This window comes from Syzygium oleosum, unplaced genomic scaffold (assembly GCF_021117445.2).
Source record: "Syzygium oleosum isolate NSW1041296 unplaced genomic scaffold, Sole_v2.1 Sole_v2.02, whole genome shotgun sequence".
In the NCBI taxonomy this organism is placed as follows: domain Eukaryota; kingdom Viridiplantae; phylum Streptophyta; class Magnoliopsida; order Myrtales; family Myrtaceae; genus Syzygium; species Syzygium oleosum.
The window spans coordinates 17,716,790-17,741,050 of record NW_026607486.1 but is presented as its reverse complement, the minus strand read 5'-3'; the positions used below and the strand labels follow the sequence as shown (position 1 = coordinate 17,741,050).

The 24,261-nt window shown below is 38.6% G+C and overlaps 1 protein-coding gene across 5 annotated transcripts; it reads left to right on the top strand.

The window, feature by feature from the left end:
- Positions 1–902: 902 nt before the first annotated feature.
- Positions 903–23,628, top strand: LOC115671950 (peroxisomal ATPase pex6). 5 transcript variants are annotated; one of them, XM_056307501.1, is made up of 25 exons: positions 903–1,300; positions 2,280–2,906; positions 3,042–3,166; positions 3,275–3,369; positions 3,454–3,684; positions 5,860–5,950; positions 6,077–6,128; positions 8,680–8,745; positions 11,687–11,838; positions 12,892–12,962; positions 14,248–14,442; positions 14,546–14,584; positions 15,787–15,894; positions 17,412–17,501; positions 17,635–17,710; positions 19,019–19,115; positions 19,186–19,255; positions 19,387–19,563; positions 19,664–19,786; positions 20,339–20,422; positions 21,565–21,749; positions 22,157–22,295; positions 22,365–22,424; positions 23,011–23,079; positions 23,236–23,628. In XM_056307501.1, the coding sequence occupies exons 2-25, from the start codon at positions 2,320–2,322 to the stop codon at positions 23,341–23,343; spliced, it is 3,090 nt and encodes a 1,029-aa protein (XP_056163476.1). In that variant the 5' UTR covers positions 903–1,300; positions 2,280–2,319; the 3' UTR covers positions 23,344–23,628. The 5 variants fall into 5 exon arrangements, with proteins under 5 accessions (XP_056163476.1, XP_030449529.1, XP_056163481.1 ...); XM_030593669.2 differs by having other exon boundaries at positions 903–1,318; positions 2,293–2,906; XM_056307506.1 differs by having other exon boundaries at positions 903–1,318; positions 2,284–2,906.
- The last annotated feature ends 633 nt before the right edge of the window (positions 23,629–24,261 follow it).

The window sequence follows — 24,261 nt, the reverse complement described above, 5'->3', positions numbered from 1 at the left end:
CGAACCGATTCTTTTTTCAATTGCTTACAAATTTTAGAAAATCCTAAGTGCTTGAGGTTCAGTTTTTGGCAATTAATCGTGCAATGAATGGATGCCCTCGATTTCCTTCCAGGTGCGTCCACCAAAGTGGCCTAAAGATGGAAGCTTGACAATTTGCTAACCGAGCACGACTCTCACTTTGCATGGCCCGGAGAGTTAACGCATCATCTTATCTGTTGGCTTATATAATACCTCCACTGAACTCTTGCTTAGCGACAGCCAAATTTTTTCCTCATTGATTCGCACTCCTTCGTCTCCTTCTCACGTCTCCAAGGGCCGTAAGAAGAATGATAATCCTACTGGTCAGCTAGTAACTTATAAGATAGCGCCGACAATTGATATGGTGCAGTTTTCTTACAAAAAATAAAAATGCTACCGATTCCATTTACCCATCTAGAAATCGGACCACTCGAAAACTGATCACCCCTACTCCTTAAGAGATAATTACAAATAATGTGCATATGTCAGTTATTCGTGCACCTCCATTGGTCCACCTCCTCGGACAATCTTAACGGCATGTCTTTTCACATCCATCCGGTGCATTTAGAATTTTACTCCGAAGGCTTCGGACAAAAGTCGAGTCCAAAGACCACATGGAATGGAACAAACTCCTCGGCCGTCGAGGTTAACACCTTGTTCATTAGATTTGATAATCAATATTTAACTCAGCGATCAACTAAATAACTAGTTTTTTGCAGAGACGGTGCCGTTCTAGCAAAATATAAAACTGCCAAACCAGGAAAGCAATCGAAAATGGGCCGAAGCCGTTGTTGGGCCGCGACGCGCACCAGTCCCGTCCACCCACTTCTCGTGTTCTTCAGAGACCTCCGACCGGAACCAATGTTATCCTCGGAAGGACTTCCGATGTTAGGCCGATTAGATATTACATTCTTTCGCACGAAGACACGGCGGCAACACCCCCTTTCCCTACCTCAGGCGCAGCGCACGGAGGCGAAGAGCTTTCTTCTGCTCGGGAGACGCACGAGCTCGAGGCGTCAAACCAGCTTTGCCAAAAATAAGGAAACAAAACGAGGGAAGAAAGAGAGAGCAGTGACCCGGGACCAGATCTTGTCTCTCCGAACGTTCTTCTCGCAGCTTCTCCCACTTCCTCTTTTACCGCTCTCTTCCCCCCCGCCACCACCGTTCAGCTCCACCCTCGAAAGTTCCGTCATTTTTTGGAGCTGCCCATTGATTGAAGCGGCTGAGTTTCTCGCGCCTCTCGCCGCGGATCGTCTGTGAAACGGCCATGCGCCGCCCCTAGGTCTCGAGCACGCCGTAGGTACAATCTGATGCTCGTTTTTCTGTCTCTTTGCTGGGTTCTTGTTCATCGTCTCTTGCATTGGCGTGCGTTGTTGTGGTTGCTTGCTGGTGCATTTGGGAATGCAAGGGATGCAATTGCCTCGATTGTTTTCGTGGTGGGAAGATTCGAATTCGGTTCGCCATTTGGTGTTGGAAATGCGGGGAAGTAGCAGGATAAATGTTCAGTGCTTTTCAGTGTAGTGTTTAAGATTAGATAATTTATACGACGGGAAAACTGGGATTCCCTCTTGACACTTAAACAAGTGTATTGGATTGTGTAAGTCAGAGCCTTGTGTAGATTGATATATTGGTTAGAGCTTTCAAGCTTTCGCGTGTGAATAATCCTTTAGCTAGTTTCTAGAGGTTTGTTTGGACTATCTGCTCCCCCTCGTAGAATAGCGATGAGTTTCAACCTTTAATGATTTGTGGGGTGGTGAAATTGCCCCCTTTTCCTTTAAGTATGGTAGCCATTATCACTTATTTCTGTGTGATCAATGGCAGAACCCATTTTGGTTGGTGCAATCTCATTCTTTCTTCTGTGGTAGAACCGACTGCAATAACTTCGGACTCTGTGGAAAGTTTACTTAAAATTTTGTCACGTGAAAAGATGTAAAAGATGTATTGTTCCTTAAGTTCATTTGCACTGACTCTGCTATTGTCAGTTGAACGATATCAGTTGCTAGGCTAGGTTCATGACTTCTAAGTGTTGTGTACAAAAGAGCCCCAAAATCCTAGCCATAATTGAACAAAATCTTTCTGCTGTAGATAATTTGAAACTAAAGTAAGATTAAGTGATTAGAGCCTATGTTGTTTTCACCTTTGCGTTCTTCCTTTTTCCCTCTTAGTTTCAATTTTTCATTACTTCTCATGTGAGTGGAGTTTATATTATTGCTTGGGATGTCTCTGCATATGAACGAAAATTAAATGGTTAACTTATACAGGTAGAATTTGCAGTTGGAAGAAATTGAAAGATTAGTTGCCATGTATGCAAGTAGATTGAAGTGCAAAAAGCAAAGATGGAGTGTTATGGTTCAATCATCCAAATTACTTAGGTCTCACTTTCAAGAGCGTGCTCCTTCTCGGCCTTTGAGCTGCATAGCAGTCTCGGAAATCCACCATCTGCAGTTCAGTTCAATCAGAAGATACCTGTCAGAGTTGCCTTCATCTCGTGGTGCTGCAGCAGGAACTTACGTTAAAGGCTTGTACCCGTGGCATTATTCTAGTTTGAACAGTGGTCAGTTACGTGCGTACAGTTCTGAAGGTGATGGAAGAAATGCAAGTGAGGATAAACAAGAACCCACTAAAGATGGGTCTAGCATCGATAGAGGAAAATCCATGCGGGACAGAGAAACAGCCACTGAAGTTGTCACCGGTCGCGATGCGCATGCGAGACTGGGCGAACAGGATCAAAAGGAATGGCTTCACAATGAGAAACTGGCAATTGAAAGTAAAAAGAAAGACCCGCCTTTCCTTAGTAGGCGTGAAAAATTCAAGAACGAGTTTTTGCGAAGGATTGTTCCTTGGGAGAAAATAAGTGTTTCGTGGGAGACATTTCCTTATTACATTAAGTAATTACTACTCTTTGTATATTCAATACATAATTTCTGTATTTTACTGATAATACAGGTAGTACTCTATAGATCTCCCAGACGAACTGATCTTACTGTTACTAAAGTCGTAATTTTGCATCTTCTTTTATTCAGCGAACACACCAAAAATACTTTGGTAGAATGTGCAGCGTCTCATATGAAACATAAGAAGATCAATTCATCTTATGGTGCTCGTTTAAATTCTTCCAGCGGGAGAATACTGCTTCAGAGTGTTCCAGGTGGACTTTTGAGATTCATTTTTTTTGTTGTTTTTAATGAGGCAAAAATTTCTGTGAATAGATTTCTCTAGAAAAGGGAAGAAGCAACTGATACCCTGACTAATGCAGGTACCGAACTTTTTAGAGAGAGGCTAGTTAGAGCACTTGCTCGGGATCTACAAGTTCCTTTGCTGGTGCTTGACAGCAGCGTACTTGCTCCATATGTAAGATCGGAATGTCCTCAAAAGCTTGAAATGTTTTACCCTCTGTTAAATGATAATGTACATATTCTGGTGACCTCAATGCAGGACTTTGGTGAGGATTGCTCGTCAGAATCAGATGATGACCATGCCGAATCTGCAGAGGATTGTGCTTCCGAGTCAGAGACTGAGGATGAGAATGAAGCAAGTAACGAAGAAGAATGGAACAGCAGCGCTGAAGCAAGATCTGATTGTAGTGACGATGAAGTAGATGTGCAGGCAACTGCAGAAGCGGCCCTTAAGAAGATTGTCCCGTTCAACCTTGACGACTTTGCAAAGGTAATGTCCGTGGATAAGCATGATCATGAAAAGCATGCTTGATGTAATATACTGAATTTCACGTATTCTAACATGCGAGCATATTCAGGATACTATGGCAGTAGTCACCATGATGGATAATCCACGTAAAGTTTAAAGTTGAAAAATTACCAAATCGCTCCTCCAATGAAAATTGCATGGGTTACGTGGATCGTATTTGCGAGATATACCCACTTCATTTATTGTTACCTTGACCTCCCGATTTCCCCTTGTCGGTAGTCTCCGCTTTTGGTCACTTATAACGAGTCAATAGGGTGACCACAGGTTGTCACGTTCAGCTTTTTTTATTTGCCTGTGATTTTAAGAAATTATTTCGCAAGAGCTTGTCCTGGCTCTGATCTCAGAATTGATGAATGGTGATTAAGAAACTTTATTCCCTGTCTGTGAATGCCACATCAAATATGTCCATCCTCTCACGGGAATTGGACTTTGGTATTATATTTCGGCAATGTCTAGGATAGTACATATCTAAGGAATTTGTAGTTGATGGTGCACATGTATCATAGAAGAGATTACTTCACGTACTGCTAAAGCATAAAATGAAATTACCTCATATTTTTCATTTTTTGAGTCACTTAATTAATAAGGGCGTCTATGTAGGTTGCAGAAAAGAGTTTTTCCACTTTAATATATTCAAATTTTTAATTGAAAATCATATGGATAACTTTGAACCAACTGGACATACTTCCGCCCAGTGGCAATACAAAGTAAAAGGTAGATTGCATTTACGTTAACAGTAGAAGGTTCAAAGTCACCCGTGATTCGTCCTTTCTATTTTCTTTCTATTCTCCCTAACAGTGTTACATATAAATCATCATTAGCCCTGCATGAAACCCACATGCAGGCTACTGTTATTTGCCCAATAATCAACGTCCTTGACCTTCCAAAGGTTTTCTTAAACAAAACTATACATCTATAGATTTTCAAAGCAGACAGTATCTCACAGCTTGCCAGGGATTCAAGGAACCACAAAACTATTTATCACATCCTATATGTTAACTTCAGCTCAATCTTGACTCAAAAAATGTAAAATATGATGTGATTTTATTTCACTTTTGCCAAAAAGTAGGTCTCAAAATGTAATGTCCAGAAGAGTTGGCTCCTCGAGTTAGTGGAGAATCTTATAGACGAAGTGCAAGTGAATCGTCAACTTGACCATGTACAATAGTTCCAGTTACAAATTAGTTAATTAGCTGTGAATTCATTTATGCAATGTAAACATTCGATCCATTAAACCCCTTGATTTTGCTTGAGATGGCTGTAAAGTCTGTAATGGCAGCCTCCACCTACAGAACCAACAAAAGCAGCATGGATAAGCTGTGTTGGACATGTTCGTGTTTATGGACTTCACGCATTTGGTCTTAAGTTTGCTAAATATTACTCCCCCAGTCCATGCGTATAAAGTAATAATTGTTTTCTTTATTCTGTTCCGCTCCAATTAAGATTCTTCTACTTGTTATTTGATACCTTTTGTTTTGACATTAGCCGCTTCATGTCATGCTATGGCAATGGAAGTATTAGTGTTGCTAGTTGAACTCTCACTTTTTTTGACGACGAACGTCCCCGATTTTGAATTTGTGAGAGTATCTTTGTGTGAGGAAACAAGCTTCGTTGACCTCTTGAGACAAAATAATCGGTCGCATCTATATGGCCTTTGCTTCTAGGGTTTCGATTTGGAAAATCAATGTTCTTTCTAGAAACAGGAACGTAGGTAGATATACTCCTTTTGGGTCGATGAAATTTTCTGAAATGGTGGCACTAATGAATACTTCTAGGGGATGTTTCCTGCTAGTCCAATGCTTTGCTTTCCAACCTATATGTTTCGACATCATTAAACACATGAGCTCAATGTTGACCTATTTTCGTTGGACAAAGATCACAAAGTCATCATTGAAATTCTTGCCAGTCGAGGGCATGGGAGTTTTTTTTTTTGGACAAAGGGCATGGGAGTTTAAGGGGTAGAATGTCTGCTATCTGACATGGGTGGAATCTGTAATTTAGCAGGGAAAATAAAGTTGGCTACATTATGATTTTAGGTCGGAACTGGATATGTAATGACTATTTGCACAAGCTTGGAGGGTTTCGAGTCATTAATATGTGATTTATTGCCTGATTCTGGATTTGCTCTTCTCTCAGAGGGTTTCAGGAGAATCAGAGAGTTCATCTGAGTCATCAAAGCCTGAAGATGTTGCAAATTCAGAACAATCGAAGCAGCAACTTAAGAGAGGTGACAGATGCATTGATGTGTCGATTTTATTGAGTTAGAAATGGTCTTAAATTTACTATAACTTTTTCGATGTCAGTTTTATTTTTATTTGTTGTGTATTTCACCGTCCGTGCCTCTTCTTTCTAGGGGATCGAGTAAAATACGTTGGACCTTCTCGAAAGATTTCAGCTGCTAATAGGTCATCATCGTTCTTTGTTTTTTCTGCATTTATTGGCTTCGTTTTATTGCTGCCCGCTGACGTTGTAAAGCAGAGAGAAATTTTCAGGAGCTGAATAACTTTCCACAGTATGTTTTGTTGATTATGTTTTGATATGAGATTGGTGATTGGAAAACTTTGATGTCTTTTTTTTACTTAATTGGATGATGCTGCATCAAGGGGTGTTTTGCATTTGAGCTGGAAAGATATCAAAATCTATTTGATCAGGAGAGACAATTTGTAGGTGTAGTTTTTATTGATTTTGATGGTATTCAAGGAAAGAATGATACTTAGGCAGTGACTAACCCTGATGCTGGAACTATTTTCTTGAACTCTAGATGGAGTGTGTTACTACACCGTCAGTTTAGGAGCATTTTCTAATGTGATAGTTTTGCTTATGTGGCTTACGGTGAATTGCTAAATATAAATGCCATTCATCTTTATGGTAATTATTGATCTGCTCCGGCTGACTGTAGGCATGTGTGTGAAAGGAATCAGTACACCATGCTGGGCTCTCTTAGTGTCACTTTAACACGTTTGAATCTTGGACTGAAATTTGGTACTTTGCCCAAACGCTCAACTTCCTTTTTTCAACTTATTCCTTTTCTAAAAGCCATATTCCTGCTTAGGGCCCGTTTGGCAAGTTGCCAAACAGTGATAATTTTTGTTCTTTTGTTCCCAGAATCAGTTTTGGAATAGAAATCCGTTTGGTAAATTTTTTGTTCCCGGGCACAAATTTGCAAAAATTTGTTCCCAGAATCAGTTTTGGAACATAATCAAAAAGCAAAAAAAAGTAGCTTCTTGATTTTGGGAACAATTTTTTCATTTCTGATTCTTCTTTGTTTTCTTCTTCCTTCTTGGTTTGTTGTTGTTGTTGTTCTTCCTGGCCGGCCGCCGGCCACCGGCGATTGGCCATAGGCCAGGGCCGGTGAGGGCGAGGGCTGGACCCTCGCCGCCTGGGCGAGGGCGGCTCGCGGCCGCGACGGCGAGGCCTTGCCCAGCCATGGCAAGGCCGAACTCGCCGTCGCGACCCAGGCGAGGGTCCACCACTCGCCGGCGACCTGGCCATGGGCCAAGAAGGGGAAGAAGAAGAAAAAAAAGAAAAAAAAGGAAAAATAAAAAAATTGAAAATATTATTAATAAAAAGAAATTTTGGGCAGTTACCAAACGCATTTTTGTTCTTTTTCTATTCTAAGAATAGAAATTTTGAGCAGTTTCCAAACGCCTTCAAATGCTTAGAAATTATTCCCGGGCACGGAATAAAAGAGAATCATTTCTGAGCAAAATCAGTTCCCGGGCACAGAATGGTTGCCAAACGCACCCTTACTTGCCTCTTTATTATATTCAATGGCGTCTCTCTTCTCTATTATGATGTCGGATGCTTTTTTCTTTTGATCTTCATTATCTGATAACCTTTTTATGATAAGTTGCTGAGTTGACAGTGACGTTATAAGATTGATCATGGAGAACTTGTAGAGGTGAAAAGATTATAGTGGCTAGCATATGTTGACGAACTATGTTAATAGCTCCTTTTGTAGTTTTTCCATAACAAGAAAGATCTGCGATGGTTCTGGCTTAGCTCATATTCTTTTTAGGAAGACTAATACTTATTGTGGTACTCTTTGTTAGGGAGACAGGAGTTTAGTCTTGTGTAGTGCTGTATCGATTGTCTCATGTGCAATGCATTATTGACCTGCTGTATAGACCTGGAAGCTGGAATCTAGAATGACACAACTCTTATTCATTTCCCCATTTCAAAAGAGTCTTCACGTTGTAATGTCTAGGGGACCCTAATTTGAATTATGAACCTTACTTATTTACTTAACTTTTATGTCAATATTATGCAAAGAAACCTTTTTTTGTTTGGGTGTGGCCACATGATAAAGTTTGCACCCTGCTATAAGAAAGCGGGGCTGTTGGATAGTTATGGCCATGATTCAATACCTTTATCAAACTTATAGGATTGTTTGTGCTTGTGCATGACTTTTTCTCCCCCAAAAGTATCTGCATATTGGATAGCTGTCTCAAGTACTCTTCTTCTCTGAACGCTTGGTTCGGAATTTTCTTGTTTTTGTTAGATCTGGGCCATTTGATTAGAATTTTGTCTGTCTGTTGGGTATTTGTTGTCTAAGTTGTTGGATGAAAATGTCAAGTCTTATTAAGTATGAGAGAATGTAAGTGTTATGGTCATGGATTGATTATTTGTCTGATAATGAATTGAATGTTGATATATGAGAAGTCTCAGCAAGGTGCTTTGCTCTTATGATGCTTAGGCAACACATTCGATCTTGTTCCCTTAGGCTTTCCCTGTTTCCCACATGCATAGCTTTGAATGTGGAGTGTGGACCTGTAATCCATTTCTTGATGGGATGATCTAGTCGCAGGGGAGACTTTTTCCTTGTTCTTTCCCTTTCCGGTGATGTCTCGGGGTGTTTGAGATCTTGGCAAGTGCATTTTATTAGGAGGTTCATATGTTTAGCGTTGCTTCACCTTCTATTGAGCTTTGACTTCATCCTCACATAATGAATCACAGGATTGTATTGGGGAAGATACCGACTTCTGATGGCCCCATAAATGCTTATACAGTAATACGTGGCAGGTGGGTTGGTAAGTCGATTTTGTGATTTCAAATGGGGGAAAAGCAAATGAGTCTCTTCAAGGCCTCAGAAACTAAAGATCTTTAAGATTCACTAGTTTTGCTTTATTTCATTTAAAAGAGACCACTCCCTTCTTCCATCGATTGATCTCCAATCGTTTGCCCATATTTCTCCTCCTCTTCCTCTAGAGATCTGAGGTTTGATAGTATAGGCACTCCATGGCAGTGGCCCTCTCCAGCTACATTTCATATTCGAATAAAATCTGAGATTTGGTTAGGCATTTCGCATTGAACTATTAAATGGTCATCGTAGAGGTTCTAGACTCATAATTTCAGCCTCATTTTTTTTGTCCCCTTTGTGGGGATTGTCACTGATGAGTTAGCTACACAGGTGCCGCCCAGAGCCAAACTTTTCCATAAGATATAAGGCATTGGAATTTTGTTTATATTTATTTACCGTCCTTTCTTTTGATGGTTGCAACTTCCTCACTCATCTCTGGATCTTCATTGCTAATGGACCTTCAAAAGTGTCACTAGTCTCCCCGGTTCTTATTTGTCTGACTCTGAGGAAGTATCCCAACTTTATCATAGGCATATAATTTCGAATTTGTCCTTTAGGCCTTCGTATGATGGGTTATATGCCCCTTTGTTGTCCCTCTGTATAGTAATTTGTGTTATTGAAAACCATCTTCGGGTTGACAGTACCATCTTGATTTCTATCACTTGGAAGTTGGATTGTACCCATCTTCCTACAGCACAGTCAATTTAATTGAGGCGGAAATGGCATAGCACTTGATTGAATGCTTACTTTAGCGATAGAAAATTCCACTTTTTCTGATAGGTAAATGAAAAAATTACTATAAGGCAATAAAATATAAATTACAAGAACACTTTATGGTTCGAAGTAGAAGAATTTTCCCATATGGTGACAAGTTTGAGCATTTGTTGGTAACTTTGGTAGGAGGAGATGGAAAGTCGTAGGTCTATTTTCTAAAGAAGGATTAGCAGCTGGAATATGAGCATCCCAAGTTGTAGGGTCAGATGATAATTAGCACACTCATATCAAAAGAATAAGCAGTGAGATTATCTCTAACAATAGTTAAGAAGCTCTAATTGGTCCATCATGGAGCAGAACCCTTTGCATGGATTTAGAGCGGTTAGGTTAGATTTGGATCACTTTTCAAACTGATATGGAGATTCTCAGTGGCTAATGAGGAGCAGTAGTGTCGATCTTTTCTCTGGAAAATTGAGAAACTTTATCAGCCTCATGGTTAAATTGCTATAGCCGCTTTTGTTTTGTTAGTGAGATTAGTAGATTCATGTCTTATCATGTTTTACTACATTTGGCGTTGGGTTAGCAAATGATGCGACCTTGAGTTTAAGAGTTCTTCCAAAATCAGTTATGTAGACTTTTCCAGAATTAATTTGATGCAACCATGCATTATTCGTTTCCTATAGTAGTAATTATGCAATAATTTAAATTGCTTTAAAGTTTGTCCTTGAAGTTTTGAAATTCTAGTTAAGTGGCCTTTTTTTTTTCTGATAAATAAACAATTTAATTTGAATTAGTGTCCTCAGATTATGCAAGGAAGATGAGTCACTGTAATTAAGTAGATAAGCTAAACTAATCAGGACACCTTTGGAACTGGTCAAAGAGGTCGGCCATGAAATTGTTTCTCTCTGAAAAAGCTAGTTGTCTCCCTCAAACCTTCCCCATTTCTTTCAATCGTTGCCGTAACACAGTGGAAAAGTCCCACAGAATGTGCTGGTGTTGAAAATATTTAGAAGAAAAGCTAAAGTTGATCGTAGGTTGTAGCTTTTGCTTCTAATTTGCTTCAGTTAAAAAAATTAGATCCAGTATTACAAGTTTTGGTTATAAAACCTGGAAAGAATGGTGATACACATGTGTGAAATTGCTTCTGTTCTCTGCTTTTAGGATCTAAAGTGGTGGAGCCAGTGGGGCTGGAGGGTGCTGTCAGCCCCCGGCTGTTAGGTTTTTAGCATGGTGCTATGTAAGCATCAAAATCACTGAACTTTTGGCTTTTGTGCCTCATTTGTATAAGTGTATAGTGAGAAATTTTTTTTAACTTAAGTTTCAAGTTTACTTCCCTTCTCTAAATTGAACACGCATCTATATGCAAATTATTAACCCAAGAAAATGATTAGCCCTTTAGAAGTCCCCAAAATGGAGAGCCAGTTGCTTTATTCTTCTATCATTTTGGAAGCTAAGGGTTAAATTACGGAAAAGAAAATAAAGGATGAGGTGTAGCTGGTTGGTTTTGTCAATCAAAGTACTTTGGAGTAGATTGTTAGGCCTCTATACATAAATAATCTCACAGTACATTGCAACGTACTCCTTTCAGTCTCATGGGAAACAAAGCAAAAGATATACTGGATAAGAATGCTTTTCGTGAACATTGCTTGTCAGTGAAAAGTGAATGCAATTTATCCAACAACCGAGTGGCTTTGAGTGAGTAAAAGAGTTTGCCTAACTCGAAGAATATTTGTATAGTCTCATACTGTGCTTTGTATTTTGTCGTTTTATTGGGTGGGCTCAGCTTTTTAATTAACTCTATCAGTATGCAGTACTTACATGAATGTATCATCTCTTTATGGATGTCCTATATGCAAGTATGAGACCACCACCACTTTTTTAGTCTATTACTCTGTATTGTTGTTGTGCTGACTTGTGGCTGTCAGTAGCAAAATTTCTGCAATCTCCAGTTAATGGAGGAATTGCAATTTTAAAGTGTTTTGGTTATATGAGTAAATTGGAGAGGCCCTGAAAAAATTTGCATGTTGTTTGTGAATTATTGAATTCATTGTATTTTTTTGTTGCTTACATGCTTTTTACAGTATGTAATTCTTGCACAAGATTTTTCTTGCTCATTATTGCTGGCACCTATCTTGTTGCTTGACTTAACTTCGTTTGGGCATCTATCAGGCCTTTATCTAGGGGCCAGCGTGGGGTGGTGTATGAGGTGAATTTAGACAGGGTAGCTGTTATTTTGGATACAAATGAAAATAAAGCTAGTGGAGATGAGGCAGATGAGACATCCACTGAGCAATCTACTCCGCCGATCTGGTGGATAAGTGGTACATCCCTCAGCTGCAGAAGAATTTTTCTCCATTGTTTTTTGTTTTTGAATTAGTGTTAGATCTAAGAAATTAACTTTACAAACTGCCAGAGTGTGATCTGAGCATCTTGATATCTTTGCAGCAGCACCCTTTTTTTCATTAGTTGAGGCTCCGATCACCTTTCACTTGATTGTCCATGTTTGGTAGTCTTAATTCATTTTGCCCGATCCTTCAGAACAAGTTTTTTTGGCTGTAATTTTCCTCTGTCTCTGTGTGTTGGTTGAGCACAGATTTATGTCTCTGGTTGGCTAGGTGTGTTGTGATATGGCTTTTATGCATTTTTTTGCGGTATAGTTTCTAGATCCAAGTGACATGTTTGATACATATAGTTGATGTAACTGGAAAAAAAGTTTTTGCCAAAATACTAAAATAGTACATTTTTTCTTGTCTAGGCAGATCAGGGGTCTTTTTTTAAATTATGGGAAGAAACTAGAATTTTTTACCTATTAGATTAAGGGATATAATATTCAGAACCTAAACCCCAAATTCTGTCTTATCAAAGTAATAGCCTTTCAAAGTGGCTTTTCATCACCTTGGAGTTTTAGATTTTGAGCAAGAATATTTTGTCAGCATATTCATCTAGATCTGAATGGAAGGCTGCAGTTTGCTGCACATCTGCTGCAGCTTGCTGTCTGAGCTTTTACTCATTTTCGCCCTTAGTCCCTTAGCTGAGATAGGGAGATGCGCTAGTGCAGTAAGGTGACAATAGTTTAGGTATTTGGGGAACGCTACCTTTTAAATTGACAGGCACCATATGTCAGCTGCTCCTGTCATGTTGTAGCTTCACTTTTTTCCTGATTTTCACGTTTGCAAGCCAATTTGGACCATTATTTTTGTGTGTAAGGGGAACTGTGTACATTAATTTTTCTTTTTATGGGATTGGAGTTTGGAGTGGTAAAATTATATATCTAAGCATGTTATTTGGCTGTGAAAGTTCTAATTAGCTTCTATTTATAACTCAATCAACTCTGTTTGGTTAAGATAAGCTAATTGATTTTTCTTGAATCATAGTTAACGACATTGAGCCTGATTTGGACAGTCAAGCTGAAGATTGTTACATAGCAATGGAGGCACTTTGCGAGGTATAAGGGATCAAGATCAACAGATCATATCTCTTCTTGTCAAAGTTTTGAATAATAAGCACATGTTAATTTGTTGATTTATGACCAAGAGCATAATCCACCTATCTGGTTATTATTTAATGTCCGATAATAATTTGATGATGTTGATGTTAGATTAGAGCTATTTGCTGTAAGCTTGGGTGTTGTATTTATTGTTTGGCCATGTTGCAGCTAGAATTGTGCTTTCAGGCAATGTACTGTGGATATTGGAAAGTATTGTATGTAGTATTCGTCTGCTAGTGCTTCTTGATGTTATTAGTAGAGATTCTTTAGTTTAATAAATTTAATGGTATTTCTTCTGATGTTTGCGTTTGGTATGAGGGGATGATATTAATGGGGGAATGAAATCAGGGGATGAATGAAACAGAATGAGTAAATCATGAAGACTAACGTGAAAGTTATCTTGAATTAAATAGTTGGAAAGATATAAGTGAAAAAAAAAAAACTTGAAACTATGGAAGTAGAATGGCAAAGGAATGGCAGATGGGCACATGTCTCAAAAGGTATCCCCTAAATGCAAGAGCGGGAGTATCTTGTCAGGCCAAACAGACGATGTAGTAAATTACTCGGTGAAAATGGACTTTTTTTGATAAGGTTGTACATTAAAATTGCTGAGCTCGAAAGAAACCCTTGAATATACAAGCATTGAAGAAGCAGAAAAAGAACTCTTGATTTGCTTTTCATAAAACGGCTTTCAATTAATGCAACTTCCAGATGTTCTATTTAGGTTGGATCAACTATACTGATTCAATGTATAAATTGCTCACTAAAATCACTGCAAAACACCCAGTTAATTTTGCCTTTCTATTTTTGGGTTGTTTTATTGGTAAAATGTTTCTTTTATCTTTAAATTAAGGGCGTCCTCATCTGCATCTTATTCAATGAGCCATGACATGATCGCCATTTTTAACACTGGTTATTGCTATTCTTAGTTATTGCAAAATATAAAGATAACTATTATCGTTAGCATACTTGCCAGGAACAAGCAAGTAGTTATACGTTGTGTGAAAAATTAGTTATCATTATAGCTCTATAGCTCGGTTAGTCTTATCTTCTCTTACAAAGGAGGAAGTAGTACAGGGTATTTATGTGGCTTCCTCCGTTTTACCTCCTTACCGTAGGAAGAGCGCTAAAAACTTCCCTTCCGCTTATTCTGCTTCCTCACTTTTCTAAGTTGACGTAATTGTAACTGACTGAGGTGATTCTTCCTTGGACTTTCTATTTACCTTTTCTTTTCTGGCCTTAGGTCTTGCGCTCCCAGCAGCCTCTTGTTGTGTATTTTCCAGACTCTTCACAATGGTTGTCTAGGGCTGTTACCAAGGCAAACCGCTCAAAGTTTGTTGACAAAGTGCATGAAATGTTCGATCAATTACAAGGCCCTGTTGTTTTAATATGTGGTCAGAACAAAGTTGAAACAGGCTCGAAAGAGAGAGAAAAATTTGTAAGTTTCTGGTGTGCTCGAACTCAATAGTTGTTGATCCCAATACTACTTTGACTCCGTGTCTGGCTTTGGACTAATTTCTGTCTTTCAATTGTGTTGACAGACAATGATACTCCCAAACATTGGTCGCCTTGCCAAGCTGGTAATGTTTTCTCACCTTAGAACACTGATCTTAAGCACTTTCCAGAATTTTTTTTTTCAATTTCGATTTTGCCTTGGCAATTCACCTTAACAGATATTGTTTTAGAATCAGTTCTCGTTATGAAAGCAATAATGTATTTTGCTAAGCCAGGCCTTGGTACTAATAATCTAATAATGCCTGAGAAAATTATACTTTATCTCTGGTTTTGCCTGGTTTCAATCTTGACCAGTAATTAAAGAACATTGTGTTGGATTTTTTTTTTAATAAAAGTTATTTTATGTTGTTAAATGCTTGAGCAAGATAGTTTATATTGAATTGCAATTTGTGTATTAGGCATTATTGTTTGGTTATTACTCTGATACAGAAAAGTGTACTGCTATCAGTACTTTATTTTACCGCTGCACTTGTTGCATCTCTTAGCTGGAGATGCTTGTTATGGTGCTCATTTTGCGGATTTTTTACGAGTCTATTGAATGCTGCGATCTTCATTCTCCATGAGTCTCAATGTCGTTGGGCTCTTTTAAAGGAGATTTTGATTTTCTTGTGGAGAAACTTGTATCTCCATTTTGCCAACTTGTGGAGGTTCATAAGCTGAGAAGTGAGGCCTAGCAACTTCCCTTATTTCCTTTGCGGACATCGGGATATTTGTTTTCTTGCATCGATAGGTTATCATATTAACTGTGTTATGATAATATCATGTTAATTTGGCATGTGATCAGATGGATTGGTTTTCTCATGTAAGTTTGGTGTTGTTCCATGCGCCGTGTGCCATCTCATACCTGAAGCTTGTAGCAAACTTTAAACGATTTCAGTATTGCATGTCAAGTACCCCGGACCTGACAAGGAATTTTGCTACCTTGGACTGTTATGGTTATGGCCGCCAAAGAACCATCTCACAGAAAGGATGATGTAGTGTTCCATTGGGATGAGCAAGTCGTTTGAAATTGTTATATTTTTGATAACCGCTTTCATGTCAAATGTTTTAAGAACGGCCATGTGAAAGGTGGTCTTCATTTGGTCAAGGAATAGGAATAGTGAGCAATGAAAGTGACTGCCTTCCAAAATATTATGTTCTTCAAACTATTTTATTAGTTCTCTGTGATTGTAAGTTCAGTGCCAGTTCCTTAATGGCTTGTTTATGATGACTGCTTCCTTCTACATTGATATGATTCAGCTAACTGAGATTTGTATTGTGCTCACAGCCTCTTTCACTTAAGAGTCTCACAGAAGGTCTTAAGGCAAACCGGAGATCTGATGATGACTCTATATACAAGCTCTTCAATAACATCCTTCGTGTTTATCCTCCCCAGGTAAAAGCTTGTAGTGATGGTTCTACGTTTTTTAACATCTCTCCAGTTGTCAATTTTCACATCCCATTTTCTACCTTGTCTATTGCGTAGTTTCTTAAGATTTGTTGTGAGTTTTAAGAGTTACGATTCTATTCTTCTGGGTTGTGTCTGCAGTTGGATATGTGATGGTGCTTGTGTAGCTGTACTCTATTTGGGATTTTTTCCAGCAGTAACCTTATCTCTTGAATAACCTGCTTGAATTATTGAGCTTACTTTACTTGCGCAAAAGTCTAGTCAAGATGGTGGTTAATGTGCCAAAGAATTTTTTACGCCTGATAAGACTTGTGAATGTCCATGCATGTATGAGTGGCTTTATTATGCCGCAGTTTTCTGGTGCTGGGCTACAAACCATACATATGATGATAGTGCAGTGGGATTTTCTACTCCATCCAGCACTGCCAAGCAAGACAGAAAAATAAACTGCAATATAGAGTAAATATCAGCTAAGGATTAGCACCTAGCCACTGTATAAATTGCTATATCGATTGAAGTACGTACGCGAGCATTGTCTGGTGGTTTATGTTTGTTTCAGATTATGGTCTTAAAAGCGCTGGGCGCTTGGACCCCCTACCCTAATGCATGAAATTCGAGGTGCTTGCCTGAGCAAAGATATGCAGGATTATTTGATTAACAAACAAGTTATTAGGTCTTGAGATGATTTAGCCTAATTGGCTAACACTTACTGTCAACCTATTCATGCGGTTCTCATAAAAGTCCTAGGTATGCTTTTCAAATTTGTTTTTGTTGATGATCAAATAAAGAAATTTTGTCATTTCCATAACACTGATTTCTCGTGTGGTGCACAATCAATGCATTGTAAAAGCAAATTAAATCTTTGTTACGTATGGTTGGGGCACTCGTTAAAAAAAGACCCTTGTTATATCAGCAGTTGTAATAAAATTATTAATGCTTATCAACCTTAGGAAATGAAATAAAGAAAAATTATCCATGCTTATCATGCGAAATCCTGATTTCTGATATAACCTAATGTTCACCAATATCATCCACCTAATTAGAGAATCCAATTAAGCAAACATAAAGAACTAATGATAACTGATAAAAACTTTGAAGTTTAAACCTCGAATAGAGAATGAAAGATAAGTCAAATCCAGATTGATAGTTCAATACTTTTCTTTTGACTAAAGTTGTTGACAGCTAATCACTGTCAAAGTTTGCCTACTAGAGATCTATTTGACATTTGTGGAGAATGTAAACGCAGTATCTATTTTGATATTGCTTGAATGACTACTCTCTTGTAATGAGAATTTGTGTGTTTGACCGGGGATAGTTTTTTATGACACTGGTTATGGTTAATTTCTTTGGTTTGAACCAGGGAAACAATGTTGTGGATGTTGCTTTAGTTACACATTTTCGACGTAGTGGCAACATCTTATGTTGTTCAATGATTCTGTCTTTTTGCATGGATACAATCTTTAGTTTATTTCTCTCCCCCCTCTTGTGATTTGGACTCTTTGCAGGAGGAACATCTCCTCAGAACGTTTGATAAGCAGGTTGAAGAAGATAGGAAGATAATCATATCAAGGAGCAATATAAATGAACTGAGTCAGGTACAACATTTGCCCGGTTGGTTTCATCAAGTGTTAATAGTTCAGGGAGGGAGGAAGGAACTTTGATGGCTGGTTGAGGTCTTGGTGAAATTTTGTTCAGATATTCTTTTCTTATGAGGTAATCCTTTTCCAGGTTCTTGAGGAACATGAACTATCATGTATGGACCTCCTACATGTGAACACTGAAGGCGTGATACTGACAAGACGGAGTAAGCAACTAGAATCAACACTGTCAGCATAGATTTATGTTCTTATCAAGGACTTGTGCACATTTTTGAAACTGAAAAGATCTGGGATGAGTGTTTTGCCGTTGCATGATTCTAGATTTGGATGTGATCTAAAGGACAACGCGTGCATTCTGATTTTGAGAGGGTGTTCGTTTAAGGCATACTTCATTGATCACGGGCCTTGATAATTCAACTAAATAAAAAAAGAGAGTGCCTGATTTGGGGGGTCACAAAATTGATAGCAGCATAATTATTCAAGAGAATGACGGTAACAGACATTAAGTTCTGTTGGCTCAATTTCATGTTTATGCATACTAATAATTCTTCTCCTATTTGGTATTGATGTTGGATGTTATCCTATAATAGTTTGTACACATCAAACCATATTTCCTCTCTAATCTGGTCAAAAGCAGGCCATCCTGGCCGGGTATCTGGCCTGCTATAGGGAATATGCAAGGAAATACCTCATTGTGGTCTGAACTGAAGAGGATCCACACTGCATTGGAAACAAACCTGAAATCTCAAGCTTGTTAGGGTACAAAGTTCTAAATATCACATGGACGCTTGCCCCTCCATAAAACAGTGTACAATATGATTCATCAGCTGTGGAATTCTGTGTGATTATCCATTGTTGCTGTTATTATTACATTTGGCTAAATAAGCAGTGACGGTTCCCCTGTTCCGAATATGTGCTATCGCATAACATACACTCCAATCAGTGATAATGGTGCGACCATCACTCTTCCACTGATCCTTTCCTGGGACAGCTTTTCATGCGTTAATTCCCGAACTCTCTCCTGGAAACGTTTATAGATGAGCCCTGATTATGTGGAATGTATATGGCAGCAAGCGTTATATAGGAAACTGAATTTGTGATTCTTTTCTCTGTCCCCGTGCTTTGAATTTGAAACTGGGTTCTCTCAGTTCATCTACATTAATGTGGAATGCTTCATCTAGTTTTTGGGATCTTCTCGCTAGATGGGGAATAGGAAATTTAATATCAATTGCATTCTATTTTCAAAGTAATGGTCGTCCAGATTCCTCCTTCTACAATTATCACATGATAAAAAGGACCTCACTACCAAGTTATCCAGATTTTTCTCTTTCTAGCAATCTTTTTAGAGGCCTTCTTTGATCTTTTAATTCTAATCCTTTTCTAATTAGGACTTCAGATTGTCTGACGAAGCCTATAAGTAGAATCATTTTCTCTTACAATCTTATCATGACTTGTTTTTCCTGTCTTCAGTTCATCATTAAGTAATTGAACTGTCTCGTTGGTTACCTCTGCAGAAGCTGAGAAAGTTGTTGGCTGGGCTAAAAATCATTATTTATCATCTTGCTTGCATCCTGCCATTAAAGGAGACAGACTTTCCCTGCCACGTGAAAGGTAATTGATGTGTTATCGTGCTAAAGTCCCTCATCTTCTAGTTGATTGACATGCCTCTCTTTTCTTGTAGCCTTGAAGTCGCAATTGTCAGATTGAAAGAGCAGGAGGCTGTATCTCGGGAAACATCCCTAAATTTTAAGGCACGTACTCTCTTATATCTGTATTCTTATGAATATGCTGGAAAGTTTTTTTATTTGTTATTTCTGCCCAGTAGTCCTCAAACTGTTTGGTTGGATATGTCCTCTCTGACTTCTATCAGTTGCTATTGCAGAACCTTGCAAGGGATGACTATGAGAGAAACTTTGTCTCTGCAGTGGTGCCTCCTGGTGAAGTTGGTGTTAGGTTTGATGATGTAGGTGCTCTTGAAGATGTGAAAGATGCACTAAATGAACTTGTTATTCTCCCCATGAGGAGGCCAGAGCTTTTCTCTCGTGGAAATCTGTTGAGGGTAAGCATGTACTGGTGCTGTCATATTGTTGACAGCTTTGAAGTTTTGTCACTTCTTTTTCTTTCTGGGTTTTACTGCAAATGACTGTGATTATTGTCAGCCCTGCAAAGGAATTTTACTTTTTGGGCCTCCTGGAACTGGGAAGACACTTCTTGCCAAGGCACTGGCAACAGAAGCAGGGGCAAATTTTATAAGTATAACAGGTTCAACGATGACATCAAAGGTGTGGAAGCTACAAGTATTGATAAAAATTCTGTTCAGGCTAATTAGTTATTCTTTTTCTTACATTTGTAACTGGAGGTTCACTGTCGGTCTATTACATTGTTCATTTCACTGATGGTTGAGAGTAGAACATTGAGCAGTATTGTACTTTGCATGATTCTCATGTCTTTAGAAATTCTAATTTCCAGTTGAGGTTTATGGTGTTGCCTCATTATTTTCCTCTCTAATAGTTTTTTATAGTGTTCCAACATTTGTCCTATCTCAGATGATTTGCATGTCAATTCTAAATGCCAGTTGACGTTTTTGTTTTTGCCTCATCCAATTATTTCTAATAGTGCTCCCTGCGCAGATGAGGAAAATGTCTTCTGCCTTTCCTCTTATTTCCTTATTGTCTCTCTCCTCCCCCACCCCAATTTTTTCTCAGTCTTAGTAGAATTTGAAAGTTCACGATCCTGCAATTATATTTCTCGTCCTTTTTCAGATCTCCTCCTCCACTTGTAATGTCTTGTGGTCGGTGATTTTCTTTTGGTTAATTGACCTTTTGTTCTTACAGTGGTTCGGAGATGCTGAGAAGCTAACAAAGGCCCTTTTTTCATTTGCTGGTAGGCTTGCACCTGTCATTGTATTTGTTGATGAGGTGAGTCTCTTGTGATTATACTTCAGGCTTGCACCTGAAGTTGTCCTTACTAAACCAAAATTTTCTCTCGTGTTTATCCGGTAATACTTCCTTTCATTCTAATCATAGTTTCATAGCATGGGATTATTGTCCAGTCACAAGGAACCATTTGTTAGTCGTAGATAATCTTACATGCTTGCGACTACTGATGAACTCTAGGGTTTCCCCATAAGAAAATGAAACCATTCAATTTCCGATGCAAGAAGAAAATTACTGTCGATTGTAAGTTTTAGGAGTAAGCTTTCTGTAGCTTAGTAGGTGAGTTTTGGTACATCTCTGAGCTGTATTGTGAACTATGATATAGTCTATTAGTCGGATCTGTTTCTGCACAGCTCTTCATCTCCTTTTGAGGTCAAGTTAAACTGTCATAGTTTGATAGCTCTCTCTGAAGATCAACAAAGTTGTGTCCATTTGCTCTCTTTTGTGACTTGTTTGTATAATGCACATGGAATGATGATATCATTCTCTGAAGCCCTACCTTTGTTCTTTATACAAAGTGATGGATGAAATACAGGATTCAAATTAGCAACTTACATATAGAGTTATGTGGAGTTCGATCTATAATTGCAAAAGTACAAGAAATGAAGTTACTGCTAGTTTACTTTTAGATCATTATTGTTGTGGTCTTATGATATTTCACCATAAGTCAATTTCGATTTTGATACGCATTTTACAATTGAGGCTTTGATGTTCAAGTCAACTGAGTAAAGTTTTCTCACGTTGAAGAATCTTTAAATTATTGTTTTCAGTATTGTTTGCAACTCGCACCTTTTCATATGTGAAGTATAGTTAGCTAATCCTGATTTAAATCCTGTAAGATATAATATCGTGTCAGAAGGAGAAATGAGAGGGCAGTAGGATGTTTAACCTAAGGAAGGACATTATGAATATGGGTGTTATTTAGGATGGGACTAGATAGAATATAATGACATAAAAATGATCTGTCTAGCGAACCTCACTTCGTGGAGAAAAGGCTTAGTTAGTGTTTGCAGCACAATTGTCACCGTATTATGAAACTGATTTCTACTTATGCTTTCAGTAATATATCAATTTCCAATCTGTAGTGGTCTTTCTTCAATTGAATGTGTTATTCTGTCATATAGGTGGACAGCTTGCTTGGTGCTCGTGGTGGTGCTTATGAACACGAAGCTACTAGAAGAATGAGAAATGAATTCATGGCAGCTTGGGATGGATTGAGGTCTAAAGACAGCGAAAGAATCCTCATCCTTGGGGCAACAAATCGGCCATTTGACCTTGACGATGCTGTTATACGGCGTTTACCGAGAAGGTAGATTTACTCACAAAATAGTTGGGGACCATTTATTCAATAGCTTGGTTGTTTGCAAGTCCAATTAATTTCTCCTTTTCACTTCTGAGTTACACATGGCTTACGATTTCACATTTCAAGTTTCCTTCCAGCATAAGCGGAATCTAACCTTGCGCTTTTCTTTTTGCCACATCCTATCATATGCTTTTCATTGGTAAATTATGAAGTTTTCTCTTTGCCATATGTGAGAAGAAGTACCTATTCCATAAATAAGGCCAGAGTGATTATAACACAATGCCGGTTCATGCTCCAATCTTTTCACAGCTGATATTACCTATATCCAAGTATTTGGTGCTTGATGAACTCAGTTAATGCGGTGGAGAAAGTCAAAAGGACATATCTGACAAGTTTATGTTGGTTTCTCTCAGATTATACGTAGATCTACCTGATGCTGAAAACCGTAAGAAGATTTTGAAGATAATTCTTGGGCAAGAGAATCTAGAACCTGCTTTTGAGATTGACAAGCTTGCAAGCATGACTGAGGGTTACTCTGGGAGTGATTTAAAGGTAATGTTCTGTTCTCGCCTTCTAATAGGTTGTTGCATCTCTTACGCATCTAATACATCTACTTTGCAGAACCTTTGTATCGCTGCTGCCTATAGGCCCGTTCAAGAACTTCTAGAGGAAGAAAAGAAGGTAATACTGCTCTGTTGTTTTACAACCTACATTCTCTACCTTTGGATGGTTCATGTGCATTATGTTGTTTTTGCAACACTTTAAATGAGTGCATCATGTTTCTGCAACCTTGAACTCTGCCCGATGGCTGAGGTTGTGTGCAGATGCTCTAAGTTTGTCATTCTTGCAAGTATATCTCTTTCTTTCTTTCTCTCTCACACACACATGCAATATCATAGTGCCCGTGCCCTGATCTACAGAGGGAAGAGAAACTGGCCTTTTATTGGAGTGATTATATGATATACTCTTTTTTTGCATATGGCTTCATGGTAGATTGGAATTTACGAATAACACAACTTGTGAAAGAGTTATTGTAAAGCAGGAACTACATAATTATTAGTAATTCACCTGTATCAGTGTCTATTTAGTAATGGAGAGAATGGTGAGTTTTAATATTTGTTCATGATCAATGTGTCTACTTGTCATTTCTCTTGTTGGAGCACCTGAAACTTTATCATATGGTCCATATGCATACTTCATTGCTTTAGCACTCTGTAATTTCCATTTGTCTCTGCTTCTCTATTTAACCTCACATATTTTTCACCAGGGAAGCAAAAATTCATCTCCAACCCCAAGGCCACTTAATTTGGATGATTTCCTACAGTCAAAAAGCAAGGTAGCTAATCTTATCTCGCTATTTCCCATCCCATTTTTAGTTACACTCGGTAATCAAAGTACGCATGTATAGTATTTGCATGCCTTTTTTTTTCCTGCAGAATGAGCTTTTTCTTTATTCTGATCTAAAAAAGTTGAAATCTTGCTGGATATGCAGGTGGCTCCATCGGTTGCTTATGATGCTGCGAGCATGAACGAGCTCAGAAAGTGGAACGAACAGTATGGAGAAGGAGGAAGCCGGAGAAAATCACCATTTGGTTTCTAGGAAGAACAACATAACAGGTTACTAATGCAATTTTTCTGATTTTTTGCCCTTTTTCATTGGAAGTGTCCTCCCAGTTACAGTGTTGCTTCCAGTCTCAAGAGACCTCAGAATTAAATCCCTTCTGAGATGGTGAGCGGAGAAGCTTTTGTGTCATGTAGTTATAGCTGTTTTTCTTTGTTAGCACTGAAATTAGGGCATGTACATTAAATCATTTCTACTTTTTAGTTGTTAGCAATCTTAATTCTTCACCGATATAGATAATAAGAGGACAGATTTCGAAGAGTATTTTGATGCACGAATCGTTTCAGAAAGGAATTGTCGTCTAAAATGGTTTCCATTCTTCATCCTTTTCTTGCGGCCTCGATATGATATTGCCTTTTCCATGTGTTCATCTCTTTGGATCGATGCAGCTTGGCCGGGCCATTGAAACATATCTCTTGTCGTCCGTTGATGCATAAGATACCTTGGGTGTGGGTGTCATGTTGTGTATTCGGAGTCTTAGAAGGATCCAAGACAACAGTTGATTCGGACAGATGATGAACAGCATTGTATCTCGGTATCTCGGATTCAAATGGGCAACTCCAAAGATTGAAAAAAGCAATGGTTTCATCGAAGTCATCATCGCACTAAGAATTACGGCAGAGCAGTTGATGAATGTCTTCGTGGTGGACTTGTGCTGCTACTATTTGCTTACTTGCAATAACATATGTCGTCTACACCCTATCGGGCTAGAGCAATCGCACGATGAGCCAAGAAGTCTTTAGGACTAGTAGTTAAGAATAGTGAATTGCTATTCTCGTCAATAGCATTTAAGCAGCCGGGCCAACCATATGCTTTGACCTACATTAAATGCCATTGAAGTAGCCGGGCCAACCGTATGCTTCGACCTTACATTAATTGCCTATCAAACCACCGATC